Source organism: Amaranthus tricolor, chromosome 10, assembly GCF_026212465.1.
Source record: "Amaranthus tricolor cultivar Red isolate AtriRed21 chromosome 10, ASM2621246v1, whole genome shotgun sequence".
NCBI lineage: Eukaryota > Viridiplantae > Streptophyta > Magnoliopsida > Caryophyllales > Amaranthaceae > Amaranthus > Amaranthus tricolor.
This window is the reverse complement of record NC_080056.1, coordinates 6,480,517-6,499,013: the sequence shown is the minus strand read 5'-3', so window position 1 is coordinate 6,499,013 and position 18,497 is coordinate 6,480,517. Positions and strand designations below refer to the sequence as shown.

General features: G+C 34.7%; 2 protein-coding genes across 3 annotated transcripts in view; both read right to left on the bottom strand.

The window, feature by feature from the left end:
• Positions 1–107: 107 nt before the first annotated feature.
• Positions 108–12,438, bottom strand: LOC130825584 (uncharacterized). The gene is made up of 17 exons (XM_057690876.1): positions 12,015–12,438; positions 11,272–11,369; positions 9,311–9,430; positions 7,571–7,660; positions 7,356–7,471; positions 5,778–5,877; positions 5,599–5,670; positions 5,469–5,516; positions 5,316–5,393; positions 5,116–5,235; positions 3,905–4,010; positions 3,548–3,711; positions 1,806–1,940; positions 1,235–1,365; positions 795–857; positions 546–624; positions 108–431 (listed from the first exon to the last, which is right to left on the bottom strand). The coding sequence occupies exons 1-17, from the start codon at positions 12,301–12,303 to the stop codon at positions 375–377; spliced, it is 1,866 nt and encodes a 621-aa protein (XP_057546859.1). The 5' UTR covers positions 12,304–12,438; the 3' UTR covers positions 108–374.
• Positions 12,439–13,353: 915 nt separating this feature from the next.
• Positions 13,354–18,497, bottom strand: part of LOC130825583 (uncharacterized) — a 26,671-nt gene continuing 21,527 nt past the window's right edge. For both annotated transcript variants that reach the window (XM_057690873.1, XM_057690875.1), the window contains 8 exons: positions 17,554–17,643; positions 17,375–17,440; positions 14,954–15,022; positions 14,537–14,641; positions 14,303–14,428; positions 14,102–14,160; positions 13,958–13,994; positions 13,354–13,856 (listed from right to left, as the gene is read on the bottom strand). In XM_057690873.1, the coding sequence (XP_057546856.1) occupies positions 13,608–13,856; positions 13,958–13,994; positions 14,102–14,160; positions 14,303–14,428; positions 14,537–14,641; positions 14,954–15,022; positions 17,375–17,440; positions 17,554–17,643 (801 nt within the window). In that variant the 3' untranslated portion in view covers positions 13,354–13,607. The remainder of the gene's footprint in view (positions 13,857–13,957; positions 13,995–14,101; positions 14,161–14,302; positions 14,429–14,536; positions 14,642–14,953; positions 15,023–17,374; positions 17,441–17,553; positions 17,644–18,497) is intronic.

Below are 18,497 nucleotides of genomic sequence, written 5' to 3'. Positions count from 1 at the left end.
TCATATTTTTCATTAGGCAAAGTACTTTTTGGACTAGAATATAGCTCATGGTCATGCAAACACCATAAACTAAGCCAGATGTTTTGATTTCTAGGGAGAACGAGAGCTAGTGAAGGGGAAATAAACCCAAAATCTGCAAAGATGAATCGGATGAGTTCTTCTCCTGAAGCAATAATATCCAATTCAATTCTACCAACTATCCATGAAGTTTTTAAAAATGTGTACTAGCTCAAAAGGTTTTACGACATGATACAAGAAAGACGCATTACAATATCTACGTTATCTTCATCGCTTTTCCATTCATATCAAATGAAAACTAGATGCTTCGACTTCCTGGTTGAGTCGGATTCTACTGTTACAAATAGCATGCTGTTCTATGATTCCTCATCGGATAGTGTACAGTAAAAGGAATACGAATCATGCGCTAGATTCTGCAGCACGGGGAGAAAAATAATTTAGAAGGTTTTCATGGATACAAGCGAGAAAACAGAACCAAATGTCAAAATAAAACTTGCTTTTTAACATCCATTCATTGAAGAAAATACCTGTTCCTGAGAGCGGAAATACATGAATGGGGTGTAATGAAGAAAATTCGAAACCCTAGATGTATATATGTCTGCATATCTGCATTCGGAAACCAAATCATCATCATCATCATACTCAGTATATGAAGTGATCAGGAAACAAACTACAGAACATGAAGTGATGCCATCAAATACTGATAAAAGTCTCATCACCGTCCAAGCCAAAAACAATCAACCGAAAGAAGATCTTATAGGGAAAAAGCAACATACTTCTCAATTTGCCTCATCAAGTGGCTCTTATCCCACAGGCCAGCACGAGAAAGGAATCCCCATCTGATTTAAGAAATAAAAGTGCAATTTCATGTAAAAGCCAACAACATATGTATTTCTTTGTATCAAAGAGCACAAACTCGTCATACGCAATTCCATCGGTATGACTAAAGCTTACTTTGGAAAAAATGGAACAAATATACTTGAAATAATTTCTTATAACAAGTCTACGTTTCATGAAAGCTGGATAAGATAACTTTGCTTTCTTCTTTTCATTTTTCTTTTCTAATGAGCTGTAGCCAAAGCCAATATGTTTCGCTTACATACATGGTGGTGGAACACCCTCTCTCTATAATCTCGGATTGGGAATCATGACAAGCTCCCTAATCAAAAGACTTAGATATCATACGCCTGTGAGATTTCCCCTTGTGATTCCTTACCTTTTGTTAAAAAGCTCTCCATCTGATTCCAACATTGGAGCAATCTTCTCATCCAATCTTTGCATCACAATAAGCAGCTTCTGTATGCTTTCTTTAAGTTCATGATCGTCCAGTTTGGTCGCTGCAAATGTCTACAAGTCCATACTTTTATCGTTAGAGTGAATTAAATAGTGGTATAATGCTTGAAATTCAAGTAGGCATAGCACAATCAAAAATAGAAATTAGAATGCTTGTAGCACAGCAATGCCAACCAGAGTGATGGCTAAAAGCATGGACATTTATGAAGTTTCAATCAATTTTAGGAGCTAATGCGAGAAAAAAATTTGCAAGGATTTTTAAGATATATTTGGCACGGCAGTGACATCTAGTATCCATATGAATATTTTTAAAACGAATTCTATAGCCTTTCAAGTTTCAACAGTTGGTAATAGATGTGTATAATAAATCAATCACTTTGTTTCCTATATTCCCCTCCTCGGGGGTTGCAGGCATGGGGGACCCGGGGGTGGGGTGAGCAGTGGGGGGGAGTTCAATGCTAAATCATCAACGACCCGTCAAATGAAAAATATACCTGAGCTGGTCGATCGTTCATTCGCCTCTGAAGAGCAAGGCGAAGCTGGTTAAAAAGATCCCCAAGAACTTCCTTATGATTTATTAGCTCTATTAAAGAGGTTCGATGTGCTCGGCTACCTATCAAAGCAGTATACTGGAAAAAAAATATTTCAGATACACCAGATAAATGCTGTTATTGTTAATATGAAAATTGAGAGGCTATTCAGTATTCAGAGTGACTTTGTAACAACGGAATCTGACTTTTCACTTCACATTATCTTTCAGAAAAACGAGAATATACTGCTACAATATTTGAAATAGAAAGGGATAAGAGAGGAACAATCATCTGAATAACCTAATACTAACATGACTTAGCATTGCAACTTTGGCAACAGTTCAGACGCTTTTATAAGTATATGGAAACAAACAGAAGAATATAATACAGTATTCAGTAATCCTAATATAATGGAGTACCGCCATCTAAGATTGTTATTTAGTCATCTGAGTTCAGCACAGTCAAACAAGGGTTAAAACTCATTGTTACCTTCTCACTAAACAAGTACTCAAGCAAGATCAAGCAACATAGGCACATAACTTGTCTTAGTTGAGTTCACTTTGGCTCTTCCAAATTTTCCATTAGTACGCCAATATAGTACATTATGTACTTTTTTCCGTTCTGTGAAGTGAGTTCAATCTTTTTTTCTTTATCCAAAATTTTTGCAGCAGTAAAAATGACAAAAAAACAAGGGGGCTGAAAACAATCTTGACCTAGCTGATACTCTGTTTTCCAAGTTAAATAGGGGGGAAGACCTCAAGGTCAAATGAGTTACAAAGAATGGTCACACCAATTCATAACCTCAAGCTCACTAGGCTTGATTGTACGTCCACAAGTAGGATATAGACAACATTTGAACTAGAGTGAGAACCACCAAAAGCAAATTGAACGCTAAAAAGATAAAAGAGCAATGCGTAGCAAGGATACCAATCAAGAAAGAAGCAATTTCACAAATGATTTATCCTGATGAAATTTGAAGAGCACAAGATCAGGCAACAACATCAAACTAGAAGTGGTAAACACTAACGATCATATTAGTTTATCACTAATTAGTTAAAGATTGTTGACGGTTGCTAGTATTATGTCAGGTAACAAGTGTGATCGATTAATTTCAGTTGATAAGATGTGAGGTTGGGTAGTTTGGACCTTAGAGCACATCAATGGAGTCCACGCAATAATGCCATTATTTAAAATTATGAGGACTGTACTCCAACAACTTGAGGACACAAAAACTATGACAAGATGCTTGCTTCTATCTATGACGATCAAGAAGCAATTGGAAATAATTCCTGGTTCCCTCCTTCCGAAAACAAACTATGAAACGAGGTTTAGACTTATCATCAATTTGTGACTTCAAATTTCCAGAAAGAGGAACTTTTGAACTTTCCTATCTACATATACATATTAAAGAGAAAAACATCCTTAAATTTATATCATAGGACCTATCATCAATTATCCAAAGACGAGCATCGTGGACCCAATGTTATATAATAAAACCAATAGAACTAGCTGATAGAGTTCTGATGTTCACAACAGAGGCATATATTAACATTAAGCATATCACTTAACTAATATCTGTATATACCTAGCTCAAAAATAAAAAGATATACGAGGGTAAGTATCGGATAAGAGCAAAATAAAACCATTCAGCCATCTTAAAGTCATTCCAACTTCCAAGTGGACTAAAGAGAAGAATAGATTCTAACCTCTTCTTCTAGTTCTCGACAAATTAATGCTGTACGCCACCGCAAGTGGACTTTAGATTGGCTTACATCAGTATAGATATGGTCACCAACGTATAATATCTCATCACCAGAAACACCAAGGGAGCTTTCAACCATCTGGGCACTACCACCTGAATACAGACCCCCTGCTTGAACATAAAAATATTATCAGGTTGTTCTAAACAATAAAAAATGGATACATAAATGAAAAAATATATTCAAATTGTCTCTTATCACCACTTCCAATTTCTGGTTTTTAGAGCCTTAAAGGGAAGAACACTCCCAGACCACTATCGGAATTCAGAAAGTATCAAAAAGTACCTTATGTGCAGACATTACCTGTACGTGTTTTAAAACAAGGGCGCATCAGACCTTCTCCTGTCACTACTTCATACATAGGGTGTGACATCTGAAAAAATTCTGGTTTCCTGGCAGAGACTATAACCTGGAGAGGACAAAAAAGCAACATGTCACGAGACGAGCTATCATGACAGCCATTTCCACAATAATTTGAAAAATATCAGTTCTCTTGAAGGACAGAACTGCATTGTCTAGGGCCTCCAGGCCACAAACAATACAGTACAAAAATATGCATCCATCTTTTTTGGTTTACAGATTGGGGTTTTCTTTTGTGCATTACATTCTTCGTTACATAAATGATAAAATACAAAGTAGACCATGAACCATTGTATCATGAAAGTTTCAGTTGAGTGCAATCCCCAACTCCCCCCCCCCCCCCCTCCACACCAACCACCAAAAAAAGGTGCAACAAAAGTTTTGGATCCGCATGAATTGTAACCAGTGCGTCTTACTAAATCAATTAAGCAGATCCCAAATTTCTTTTCCCTTCACAGAACTAGAGTAAAAATTAAAGAGTATGTTCAACAATTTGAGGTTTTATCACCAGGACATCTAATATGATTTTCCCACGTTATAAGTTGGAAGGCAGTAGTACAATAACTTCATCCTTGCTCATAAATTTGGTAAAAGGACAGATTTCAATTCATCTATCAGAAATGAAGGTAATTATGGTTAGATTGCAAACAAAAACAGTTTTTAATGGTGCAGTTTGGTGGATAAAGCAAACTGGATTGATCACCACCTTATTACATTTAAAAGCCTGTTGGCACAGATAATAAGAGCCACAAAGTATGAAATAAACACTCAACAATATGATACAAAACAATTTTAGGAAAGATATCACAATGCCTCAACCATTATCCTAGGAAAATATGACCAAGGTAAAACAACCCTCACATCAACCCTAATTAACCTCACAGATAAATATTTCAAGGGAAAACATGGACCATTATACTATATTAAATCTAGCAGTTCAACAAAAGCAAGCAGCATTGGACAAGAAACTAATATTCAATGTTCGATAGATGTTAACAGTCAATCACATATCCAACAATGATGGTGGCAGTCCAATGGCCTTTCCCACAAAAACCAACTTAACTTATATTCAAGATTTTTAATGAATTATGTGTCAATAGATATTATTTATGGCTGAAATTGTAAGACATGGAGAAGTTTACAAATAAGTGTACCATGTCAAAAAGATCTCGCCAATCCATATCATTAGGAAGAAACCTGTTGAAGGAGTGCTGCATCATTTTGTCCGTATAAAGAAAATCTGAATTGGTTATCACCAAAAGCTTTTTACCAGCCTGATAAGATAAACGAGACGTAAGATTAGATCTCACAACCATTTCTCGGGTCATAAGAAATTACTAATATCATGCAGTACCTCCTTCTGATCAAGCAAAGCTAAAGGAAGCTCTGGGTCGGGCTCTACAAACATTTCAGGTTTTGACATAATCTCACTCTGCAGAAAAGTTTGTAATTATGATGAAATTGCTAGACCAATTTCAGTGAATTATGAAAAAAGAAATATGAGCACCTTTAGTTGCCCTTCGACATGTGCTCTGAACAAAGCCTTTCCAACAGCCTGAATAATTACATTAAAGTAAAACAGATTATTATAGTTATTATAAAAGACATTGAAAGAAAAATCAGCAGCATATTTTTGCCTTGTAAAGCCCTTTATAATCAAGTGGGCCAACTTCAGCTGCAACCGCTCCTTCATCCAGCCTGTCAACCAGCTGCAGCAAAGATATATTAAGTTGACAAAATGAAAACTATGGCTTGATAGAACCTTATTATATATAGCATTGCATAGTAACTGACAAGATCAGAAAGAACTGAAAACCTGCATATAAGCCACGGCTTCTGAAACAGAGAAGAAGGTATTAAGGAATTCCCATCTACTCTCCTTCCTAAGATCCACTAATTCCCTTCCATAGATTTCACTTCCTTGCATAGAAGAATACAACCATCAGATGACATGACATGGTCTTGAAGACAGAAATTAGAACACATATAGGTTCACTGTGCAAATTGCACCCGCCAATCTATGCTCCACCACAAATTAGGTCAACTAGTTTAGGTTGCAAGAATTAGAGTTGGATACAGCAATATTAATTCATCACGAAAAGTATTCAATTACAAGCTAACTATCAGTCGTTGGGATACCATACAACAGGCATAAATACATGGACTTGTTGAAAATATATGATCTCTGTGATATTATGAGGTTATTTTGATTCTCTACTAGACCCAAATGACTCGCATACACCAAATTAATCACGCACAAAAAAGAAGGCCATATAGTGAAACCTGAGACAAAAAGACTATTTCCAATACTTGGTTTCTGAATTTATAGCACAACTTAAAATGCTAAGGCTAGAAGTTTTACTGTAGGTTTAACAAGCAACTCAGCTTAAAGAGCCATTTAACAAGATTGCAGGCTCTGTCAGCATTAGCCACATATTTGTGACACGAACAAAAGAAAGAAGGTAAAGGAAACATGAGCCTTCTTTCCATTCTCAGCCACATGAAACAAATCTATGGAATTAACGTGTTATATGGTACTTCTGAATCAAACTACACATCCATAACTCATAAATAGAAAAAGAGAATAGGTTGAAGTTATTTCATATAATGTCTGCAACTATATGTTAAAATTTATGCTTTCCTTGATCTTCACTGCTGTTACCCTACCCAAACCCACAAAAAAAAAATGAGGCAGAAAACTTTCATTGGGAGGTAGAAGCAATTTTATTTGCAGCATTTATTCCAAAGAGTTAATTTTTAAAAACATGGAGGTAGTATTTAAAGGAAAATTAAACATCAATCATCATCTAAATTACTATATAGAAAGAGTCCTCTATAAAATTTCTTCCTTTAAATTCAAGAATATCAAACTACATATTTTCAAATCAAAAATACACTATTGTTGTCAATTAAGAATTAGATAGGAGTTGGGAAAACCAAATTAGCACATTAAACCATGGAGTAAAGACAAACAACCATTGAGCCTTTGGATTGTGGATCAACTCTAAAGAGCATCTTCAGTCTCAAAGGGGTAAAGCCATCTACATCCAATAGTTGTCATCACTACTAGAGAAGAACCAACCACCACCACCAAAAGAGATAATCGCGTACTTTTAATGTTGTTAATGTTTAAGTGTTTAATGATAACAAAATGATTGGTAGAAAAGGATACGAAATGCAGCAAAAAAAAAAAAAAAAACTTATCATGTAATATAAGAAAATACGAGACTAAGATAAAAAGTTAAAACTTAAAAAAAAATAATATAAACCCCACAAATCATCCTCTTCTCAGTCCCTCATGAGTCATGATCAAGCGCATATGGTGGAAATCAAACATTTGAACCACATATACAAGCAAACACAACAAACACTTTTAAGGGAGGTTCATGATTACCTTACTGCTCTTGTCGACAGCATTGTCGTTCCATGCATAGCCCTCTTTATATAACCAAATCGATCTGGCTTAACCAAGTTTCCCTTCTCTTTGTCTATGACAAGACCTCTGATAACCTAGCAATAATCAAGAGATTGAGTGAATGAAGCAAATAAATCGTAGACATATACTAGTGTCAATTGTCAAGACATAGAAGCATATCAAAATTGCCTTACCAAGTTTGGATCAAAGGCAAGACCATCAACTGGAAACCCCATGTTCCTCAAGTTATCTAAGCAATAATCATAAGCTCGCCCTTCCCAGGCCTAGAGAGCGAACCACAATGAATAGAATTTAAGAGTTACTCCTATCGATTTAATGAAAGTAATGACATAGGCACATTAATTAAAAATAATAAGACAGCAACAATTTGACTACAAAATAACCCGTATCCATAAAACATTTACATCCAAGCTCGTAGTTTCAAACAATAATTGAACATCCTATAAACTCAGATCGACATCAGATTAAAGCAACAACCACCCTGCACTTTTTCCTCATAGCATATGCAAGTAAATGCATGTATGCGTTTCAACATATGAATGTATATCAGAGAACTCATAAATACACAAACACATTCCTTTTTGATTTTTTCCTTCCATCCATCTATGCTCCTTGTGCACTAAGTAGTAAGGGAGAAAGAAAGTTGGAACTTGAGAGACTTAAAAGAGGATACGGAAAACAAAAGATGACATGGAGGACATGAGTGAAAAAGAATATGAAGAATATAGAATTACAAATTGAGATGGTAGAAAATCGAAAAGAATGGAGATGAAGAATCATGTGGACGAATATTGAAACTCATATATTGGTTCATATAGCCGACCGGCCCGACCCCAATCTTTTGGGATTAAGACTCTGGCATTGCTGTTGTTGTGACAAAGAAAAACATTAACTAAAGGGATAGACAGTTTTATTTAATTAAGTTAGTGCTATGATTTTTCGAACGATACACTCTCATGGTTTAGCACTAATCACACGGATTCCAAAGGAAAACATCACCATGTAAAAACATAGTTTTTGGGTGCTACAAAGGAAAATCAATGATATAATTATATAACACTGTCACATAAAAGAGAGTACAAAGATGGTTTTAAAAGCCGCGAGACACTTGGCTCCAGACGCGAGATGTGAGGTGCCCAAAACCCAGAGAAAATATAATTTGAAACCCCCCAAAATAAGCTACAGGTTTAAAATATAGAAGGAAAATAAAGATGAAGAGAAGAGAAAAAAAAGAAAATAATAGAGTACATGTGGTTAGTACTCGTATCAAATGAGCTTCTTCTAAGTTAAGACCAAAATGTGCTCTTAGGCGCTTTGAGGCACTCGATTGATGGATTCTCCTCGCCTAACCTTAGGAAAGCGCCTAACTCTAGCCTTAGGCATGTCTAGCTAGGTAAAACAGAAAACAGAAAATATTGAAGATGTAGGGGAGTGCAAGTCGATATAAGAGAATTATAATCGCTCAAAGCGGATTCAGTCACCACTCTGTAATCAAACAAGAGTTAACAAGATATGGGACAACTACTTACTTTTTCCCTCCAACTTTCATAACTGAATGTCAGGATGAACATCAAATAATGAAATATATCCAAAGAAAAGGCTTCATAATTGTCTTAAACTCAATTCATTATCATAAATCCCATCTTTAGCTTGGAAGCCTAAAATAACATGGTCTTATCAGTTATCACTAATAACCATTCACAAAACAAAGGTAAAAGATCTATGAAATTTTTAAACGGATGAGAAAATATACAAAGCTAGTACAGTTAATCACTGCACAACCAAAGATCACAATAGCATATGCACTTTGTAGGAAAATTTGGGTTTATTAAAAAAATGAAGTGGGCAAAAAATCCCACCCATAATTGATATGTCTGTTCAACAAATAGCTTAGAAAGTGAAAGAGATGATACCATGACATTGTAATGCATCAAAGTGTAGTCCATGTCATATCCAATGGCACTGATTGACCGAAGATTGAGGGTACGGGAGCAAAATATGCCACGAGGAGAATGAGTAGCAGAAAAGGGACCCTGTATATGAACCACACAGAAATGAAAAAATGTTCAAGCATATATTTATTAGGAATTTTCATAGAATTTTCCAACAAAATAGTAAAGCAGTGATGATGTTAAGTACTACTGCTTTCTGGAAGATTTAGAAACAAGTTTTTGGGACAAAAAAAGGGAACCTTACTTCACAGAAGCACTAGCATGAGTTGCATGACAACTACAAGCTTAAGATATCAATGATATAGCATCACCTATTACCAATGCACTCAAAACACTAGCTCCAATAACCATACTTAGTTTTATATACAAGAAAACAAAGAAGTGCAATCTCAAGAGGAATTAGTTTAGAACAAAAATTGATAACAACAGATGCAATATTTTCACCTAAAAAAGTTATCATATTCAAGAAGTTCACATTGATCTAATAAATGTTCACCAAGTTCAAATCAATAACAATCTATATTACTGAGACACAACATATGTCCACCATACCTATGTCAAAACAACGCAACAAGGAACAAACATGGGACATCGATCATGGCTACCGTATTAACTTTATCTTTAACCTTATCTTTGATGTAAAACGAGCATTAGCACTTACTATATAAAGACTTTCTCCCTAAGTTTCAAAGTCGCACAAGTATAAATTATTATTCAAATATTAAACGTAATTCTCATTGAACTTGTACTTGTAATTCATACTACATTGAACTTGTACTTGAAAAAAATAGTGTCATGTATTTGTACTTGTTTATGTTCAATTTCACACAATTTCAAGTCCCCAAATTTCACAATAGGACCATAATGCAACAATGTGGTTTCAGTCATGTTTTGAGTGACGATCATGGTGATACGGTTCTCATACCACCAATCCATGAAATATCCTTTATACGGACATAAAATGTGATTCTTTATGCTTTTACTATGTTTGCAACTTCCAACAATTTCTTTATGACCTTATCCCTAAGTTCTTCTTGCAAGGTATTTCACTCATCTATCATAGTATACACATCTCAACTACACACATCTTCTGCATGATTCTTTCTCAAGGCCTAACATTTTGATCCATATAATAACATTGGTTTAATAGATGTCCGTAAATTTTCCCTTAAAGATACCTAAATCACATAAACCACTGATTACACTTTTCCATTTGAGCCAACCACACTAAATCACATGTGATGACTTGGTCAGTTCTCCTTCCTTCTTAAAGATAACCTTATCTCCTAATCTCATCAACTTCATGTTCCTATGTGCTAAAATGACATTTCATATGCCTTATCCTACTTTGACTTTTCCTGAATTCCCACGATTTCGTGCATCCACAATTCCAATTTAGCGGTGACGTTTCTCTAGACTCTAAATTACAAGATTCCAATTTCAATATTCTCAAATAGATTCAAATATGTTATAATAAGTATGTATACGTGAATTCCAAGTGAAAAAGAAGCGCAATAATGTCAATAGAAATGCATTTCATTTTTAAGCTTCATCATATGCCACTACTCCTAAGTACTAATACTAACGACAACTTAAATGGAGGCTTTTCATGTTACTTGAAATATTCAAACAATGAGAGGGGGGAATTTGCTTGACCATTAAAATGAAATAGTTTTATAATTTCACCTTACCTCTCTAACAAAGGAAGTAACAAAACAAAACATCTATAATTGATGTTTAAGGACAATGCAAAATGCAAAGTCACTATTGAACAACATTAGAGCTGAAAATTAGTGTAGCCAAAAATTATAGTGGCAAATCATTAGAGATGCCCTTAGATCCTTACAAAAATGACTCAACCTAAATTTGCAATTCACAAAAATAAACAATAATAATAACAATAAAAGAGTGAAAAGGCATACCGGAATTCCCAAGTGACGAAGCAAATTCTCAGCACCTTCAGCTTCCAATTTAGCTATCTCCTCAATTGGACCATCCATAGTAACATGAGTTTCCCCTCCTACCAATCCATCCGACCCCATAAATTATGTATTCATCTTCTAGATACTAATCAATTGAAAAAGGGAAAACCCACCTTGGTTTTTTCATATATTCTTCCTATTTAGCATACACAATAGCATTTTGAAGTATTACCCAATGCCACTAAGTGGCTCCCACTTAGGTGACAGTGACGAAAACTGAAAGGGGCGGAGGGCAGCTTCACCCCAACCTTTTTTCCCTAGTATAATGTGTCTATAATGAGACCATCTAAAATTGTATAATAATGAATTAATGGTTGGATTAGTAGTAAGTTGACGTTTTTTTATATATATTTAAAAGGTTTGCCCTTCATTTCTAAACCCAATTTTGATGTCCTAGATTCAAATCTTTGCCCTCTTAAGTTTTGACCAAGTTTCACTACTATTGGAAGAGATGTCCAGAATTGATAAAAAAGAGTTGGTTCCCATTTAACAGGTGATCAAATGAACAATCATAAAAACTATAGAACTTTAGCCCATCCAAAAGAACAACAATTTCAAAAATTCCATAACCTAAAGCAAAAGAACTACAAACAAAATCCCCCAAATTAAAAACAGCCAGTTTCCTAAACACAATAACAAAACCATACCAAATCAAAACTAAAATATGTAAAGAGTAGCCTTACCAAAAGCTTCAAAATGGTCAAAATTCACATTAAAATCGCCTTTAGTGCTCTCCCCCAAATAATCAACATCAGACTTATTCCTGGGTGTTACAGAAAATTCCGGCCCTGATGCAACCGCCGCTTTCTCGGCGGAAACGCACCTATACGACGCCGTTTTGCGGGAGAAGACTGGAAACGGAATGAATGGGAAACAAGTGGGAATTATGGATGAAGCTGCCATTAATTTATTTGGAGAAAATATGTTGAATGGTTCTACTACACTAACTTTACATTGCAATGGCATTTGCATTTTGTTTAAAGGAAAATCGAAATTGAAATTGAAGTTGAAGGGATAGCAGGTTCAACAGTGGGATTGTGAGTTGTGAAGCAGCAGAGTTTGTTCAATGGGTGTCTAGTGTCTACAGCATAATGGCATGAGTATCATATGGAGTACAAGTACATGTTTTTTTTTCATAAAAATATCTTTGATGATGTCATTGGGTACTTTTAGGCAAACACCGTTTTCCATGCCCAACAATTATGCTTAGTTTTCGAACCACGTGCTTCTTCATGAGTATTGTCGTCATTTTTCTCTCTTTAAACCTTGGCCATAGCTTCTATAAGCAGAATGCAAGCAATAGTTTGATGATGATGACACTCCATAAGAGATTTCAAGTGTATAACATATTGTCATTGTAAGCATGTTAAAAAATGAATAGTAGAAATAATTAAATTGTGAGGATAACATCAGAAAAGATCTATGGATAAAAATTAAAAAAAGCGATAGGAACATAACATAACTTAAAATATGGTTTTGTTCTAATGAATTAGTACCAAAAAGAATTATAGTGTTTTTAAGAAACATGTGGATATATAGTAAGAAAACTAAAACAAGATTAAAATGTATGGATAAGATTTAAATAAAGTGTTAGATCATTGTCTAATATTGAAATAACGCAAAATGAGTGAAACAAACTAATTGTCTAAGATTGAAATAATGAAAAAATTAGTGAAACAAACTAAAATAGCAAATAATATTAAATGACAGAGAGTTAAAATAGCAAATGATGTAAATGACAAAAAGTAAAAATGACATGAGAGTAAATACTAGATACATAACACAAACACAAACACTATCTCATTGTGACTAACAAATATAACAAATTAAATTAATGACATTACATTCATAATATTTTTACACTTGCATAACTTTTCCATATTTTTTAGGAATCTTTAGATCTGATATAATTTTCATTTAAAATTGAATCTAATATCAATTTTTATAGATGTAATATTAATATTTTTTCGAACACCATATTGATTATTACCAACAATGAACATAATAAGCATAAGGACAATCTTTAGCAACCAGTACGTGCAATCCATTCGACGTTCCTGCATAGTTCTTAATATTTATCCACATTATCCAAAAAAAAAAAAAAAAAAAAAAAAAAGAAGCCAATGGAAGAAAAGGGATGGATATGAAACACCCGCGTTTCTACAATACATATAGATGGCTGCTGGAGATTTCAACTGCACCAAGAATTATGTACATTTACACAGAAGTACAAGTTACGCTAGCTATGAAGTTACGAAAACTTGTCAAACATTGTATCAGTTTTTCGGATGTTTTGATTGAGGCTCGACATCAGTAATTTCAGTGCTAGAGCAACGTTTTAGGTAACAATCGAGTTTTTTCTGCTTCAATGGACTAGAACTAGGTGAAGCGAAAGAGTGGAGTGTCTTCTGTTTAGCAGGACTAGTGCTAGGCAAGGGGTAAGAATGAAGTGTCTTCTGTTTTGCAGGACTATAACTTGATCTGTTGTGTGAAACTTCCATCGTATTTTCATGTCCATCAAGAACCTAATTTGTCACAAAAGGGATTAAATTTTCATTTCAGCAACAGGAAAAAGAAAAGCAATGAGAAAATACCAATGAACATGCAATTGGCATAAAAACAAAACCTGTCCCAAATTTTCTAGTTTATTCTGAACAACATCCCTGCAAAAGGGCCAAAAAAGGCATTACGTTAATATCAGTGTCAATAAACTTACTCTTGCACTTTACAGGAATCGAGCAGAGAAAATATAACAAAAGTGACATCATACCAGATGATATCATCAACGGTGTCATTTGCTAGAAGGTAATACACATTGACAGAAGAAACCTAGCAAGATCAAAGGGAAATGGTCGAGATCATAAAGATATAAAAGTACATATGAGGCGTTGATTGCTCAAAACTATCTGATAAACGAACTTCAGACTGATTAAAAAGAGCAACCACTCTTGTTTCCAGATTAATCTGATACCTGACCGATTCTATGAGCACGATCTTCGGCTTGTATCATGTCACCAGGGGTCCATGACAACTCAGCAAAGATTACAGTGCTTGCTGCTGTTAGGGTTAAACCAACACCTCCAGCTTTTATTGATAGCTGTGACAGAAAAATCGAGATAAATAAATTCCAGAAGTGGCTTATATAACAAGTATCAACAGGAATAGGAAAGGTTTATAACATCCAATAAACAAAGAGTTGACATACAATTGCAGCCTTAATTGCTTCCTTTTCCTGAAAATCTGTCGCCAGAGCTTGTCTTGATGCAGCAGGTGTACTGCCATCGATACGGATACAACCAACTTTTTTCTTCTGGAAGATAAAAAGTCAGATTATGACAATCTCACAACAAAAATCCCTAAAACAATAATGACCCGATGTATAGGAGAATGAGAAATGGGAGGTTAATGCTGAAGGCTACCAACTCCACACATAATGAAGTTGGAGGATTCCTGTTTGGGTAAGAAAGGGGAAAGAGAGGTTGGTAATGTTTTTGAGACTGCTCTCATGTAGGTTATAGTGAGCTCGATTATCTTCACCCTCGTCCCATCCAAGTGTGGGCCATCTAAGCTGATTAATTTGCAACTTGCTGACTTCAAAATAATGAAAGGAAAAAATGATAACCTGTAGGAACTTGTGAATTGCTTCAATCATGGTTTGATGGTGCGCAAATATTATAAATTTACATCCAGCCTGTTCCAGTCCAACAGAAATGTTTCTCAGAAATATGAAAGTTCCATCAAAAAAGCTAATGAAGATTCCTTATGGATGCCAAATAGGATGTTGCTATTACAGAATATATAACTAGGAGTTTTATGAATCGGTCAAACATATTGCAAAGACAATACTACTTATATAAACGCGGTTGCTGGACCAGAATTTGACAGAAAATTGCTCCTCAATGTTGATTTTTGAGGGAAACAACACGACCAATTCCAGACAAATGCATGGGCATTTTAAGATCAATCTCAAAGTTTCCACCAGAAACTAATTTTATGTGTTTGATTTGATCCAAGTAGATTAACTCCTAATATATCCTCCTGCTTCAACTCATCTCAATTTGGTTTCTTTTTAGTCAATTGAGCAACGCTCAATAACTCCCTCATTGTTAACAAAACTAAATTCACATCCAAACTTTACTATTCCCTAAAACAAGAGAGCAGTATTTTTAAAAGGTTAAGTTTAGTAACGATAAATGGTACTGTTAACATATCCAAATTAGAAATAGGACACTTAGGATGACTTGAACCAATAAGGAATTCAGACGTTTAGGGTGAATAGGATGGAGTAATACGTAGCGTTCTGATTGTTGCTTAGCTAACACAACTGATGTCAAATAAGAGCTAACTACATCTACCAACCGAAGTAACATCAACTTATGAAATTGGGTCAAACAGAATAACTAAACTAACTACCTACTAATTACATAAACAAGGACACCTTGCAATTACTTGACACAACTTGATGCAAAAGACCCATAGCATGCATCGTGTCCACAATCGCTGCAGTTACAATGCTCACCAAGATATTAAAGTTTCAGTATGCAATGGGCAATGCTATTTCATTTTGTTTTTCTTTATCTTGATACCTTGCGTTATAACACAAGAGGACGCCATAAGTACTAATGGACCGTTTGGTAGGTGGTAATAAAAGGTGGTAATGGGAATGAAAACTAGTGTAATATAGGTTGAGAATCTCTTGGCTACCTTAATGGTCATGCTTGTCCGACTTCAATCATCTCATTTCTTCATAAAATTCATTCCAATGCATTACCATTGGGAGAGATGGTATTATTAATGAAAATTTGTAAACAAAAGAACTTTTTTGTGATTAAAGTTTCCTCACCATGGGAATGACATGAAACTTTTGAAGAAATTTTATACTATAGATTATTCTCATTACCATCATTTAGTACCACTAACTAAACGGACCGTAAGTGTACTTTCAGAACCAAAATCCCCTCAAAGTTCCTATGTTTTCAGGCTCCTAAAAGTACAAGCATGATCTATGCCGATCCAGATTTCTCAAATTTTTTTATGCTTCACCAATATATACAAAAAACTAGATTAGGCAAATAACTAGTATTCTCATTATTTTAGACATCCTTCACTTAATACATTAACATGAACTTAGTGAGCATATCAAGAAACGAAACTTGAAGATAGACCCAATTATGGGAACAAAGATATATATCAATATGTAATCAAAAAGTGCAACAAATAACATCGATGCTGGAATCAATTCTTATTACTCAGTGAAGACATTCAATTTCTAAAAAGTTTGCTTACGTAGCGAGCAAAGCTACCAATCCAAAGGAAGGGAGAGATAAAATTGTAATGAGGTGAAGGAAAGATTACGATCTTCCTCTTGCAGTGCTTTAGCACTTACTCTAGGCTTTCTTCAAAAAAATAATGTGTTGATGTTAACACGATTCGTTGATGTTTTGTCCGATTCTACAGCAGAAGGTTACACCTTCACTGTTACTTAAATCAGCATTATTTACATAGCTCATAGTTAGGTAAAATTTTCCCACATTCATGAGATCTATATTGCTTGAAGCACCTAAGTTCAAGCAATACCCACAATCCATTGAATGTCTAAGGTTTGTCCCAATAAGGAGAAAAAAGCAACTTCACAAATATTGTTTTTACCTATTGACTAAAAGGCCATTACCATGAATTTGAACCAAACCAAACAAGTTCATTTTTTTTTGCAAAATATTCAAGCAAAAATAGTAACTGGTGATTTTTTCTCTTGTTCAAAAATATTTAATATTGACGCCAATCCATTCAGCCATAATCAGATAAGAAATTTCCTTCGCGAAGAAAGAAGTCTGAATACTTAATCAGTCAACTTCAATAGAAGAATGGTCCACTAGGAACACATGGGCATATAATAGTAGTATCTTAAATAACTGTTAGTGGTTAGTCTCCACTAGCATGAATTAGAGATTGAACAACAGGCTGATTTTTTAGGTCAAATCATAGGGTATAATCCAATTGCATGAACCAATGACCAAAGTCACATCACACATACTGAACTCACCTCAATAACAATTCCTAAGTACTCCAAAACTGCTGGAATTTTAGCTTCTGCAGAATCAGTATATATCTGCAGAACAGTAATGAAATAAAAGATGAACACCATGTACAGAGTTATACATCCAGAAATATTTGTACTGTTATCTGTCACATATGCTTAAAGAAATTCAGCAGAAAATGCACCTTGTTTATCAAGCTCTTTTCCGAAAATTTGAGAGCCTCATTTTCATCCCCGGACTTGCTAGCTTTGATCCTGTCTTTAAGTGCCCCAAGCTGCAAAAGGGAATAAGGAATTATTACAGTATTTTGCTTGTTTAACTATCAAACGGAAACATCATTTAAGCATAGGGAATCATACAGAAGATAAAATTAGGATGAAATGACCAACAAGAAAGGAGATAGAAGTGATAGTCTGATCTTTAAGTTTACGGATTTGTGTCCTCATGCAGTAAACAAACGTACACGTCAAAGTGTCTGATGTTAGATATTTTATCAAAAAAGAAAATTTTACATGGCAACCCTCAACTAATAACTCTTCTATAAGGTTGACAATTTTTTTCTTTCATTCACATGGTAACCCTGAGCAATAGTATAATAACCTGACGCAAACTTGTTTGACCAAAAACATCAGTTGGCCGTTAAGAAGTATGTGATTATAAAATTACTCTTACTTCATTCATCATACTGATTATCTCCTTTCTTGTTTGACACAACCTTCTCCCCAATTTTTTTGTTCCGAGACAACTTTTGCATCTTGCAATGCAACGTTACATATTTAATGAGGCACTATTAAAGAAGAAAGATCGCATACTTAGTTTATCAAATCAAAGGAAGTGAAAAAATCCTAGAAGTTATTACAAATGTACATTTCCTAAATGCCCAATGAAAAAGAAGATTGATGAATCATTAGGACTAATTACTAGGATTGTTCATAACGGTAGTTACAAACTTACAATCATCCTAAACCTGTAAATACTAAAAGATCATCTTATCCTATAGCTTCCCCAATTTGATTCCTCCGATTGATGTAAGCATGACCATTCATTAGGCCATCTCATCTGGGCAACTGGACTCGGTCACTAAGACATCCGTTATGCTTAATTTCTGCTCAAGAACGACGATTTCAA

Bases quoted from the DNA above. Each gene is read 5' to 3' on its own strand.
- LOC130825584 (XM_057690876.1), bottom strand. From the start codon at position 12,303: ATGCAAATGCCATTGCAATGTAAAGTTAGTGTAGTAGAACCATTCAAC. The intron at 7,661-9,310 runs GTATCATCTCTT...TTCGCTCTCTAG, and splicing joins TGATGCATTACAATGTCATG to GCCTGGGAAGGGCGAGCTTA. The intron at 4,011-5,115 runs GTACACTTATTT...TGTCCTCTCCAG, and splicing joins GGCGAGATCTTTTTGACATG to GTTATAGTCTCTGCCAGGAA.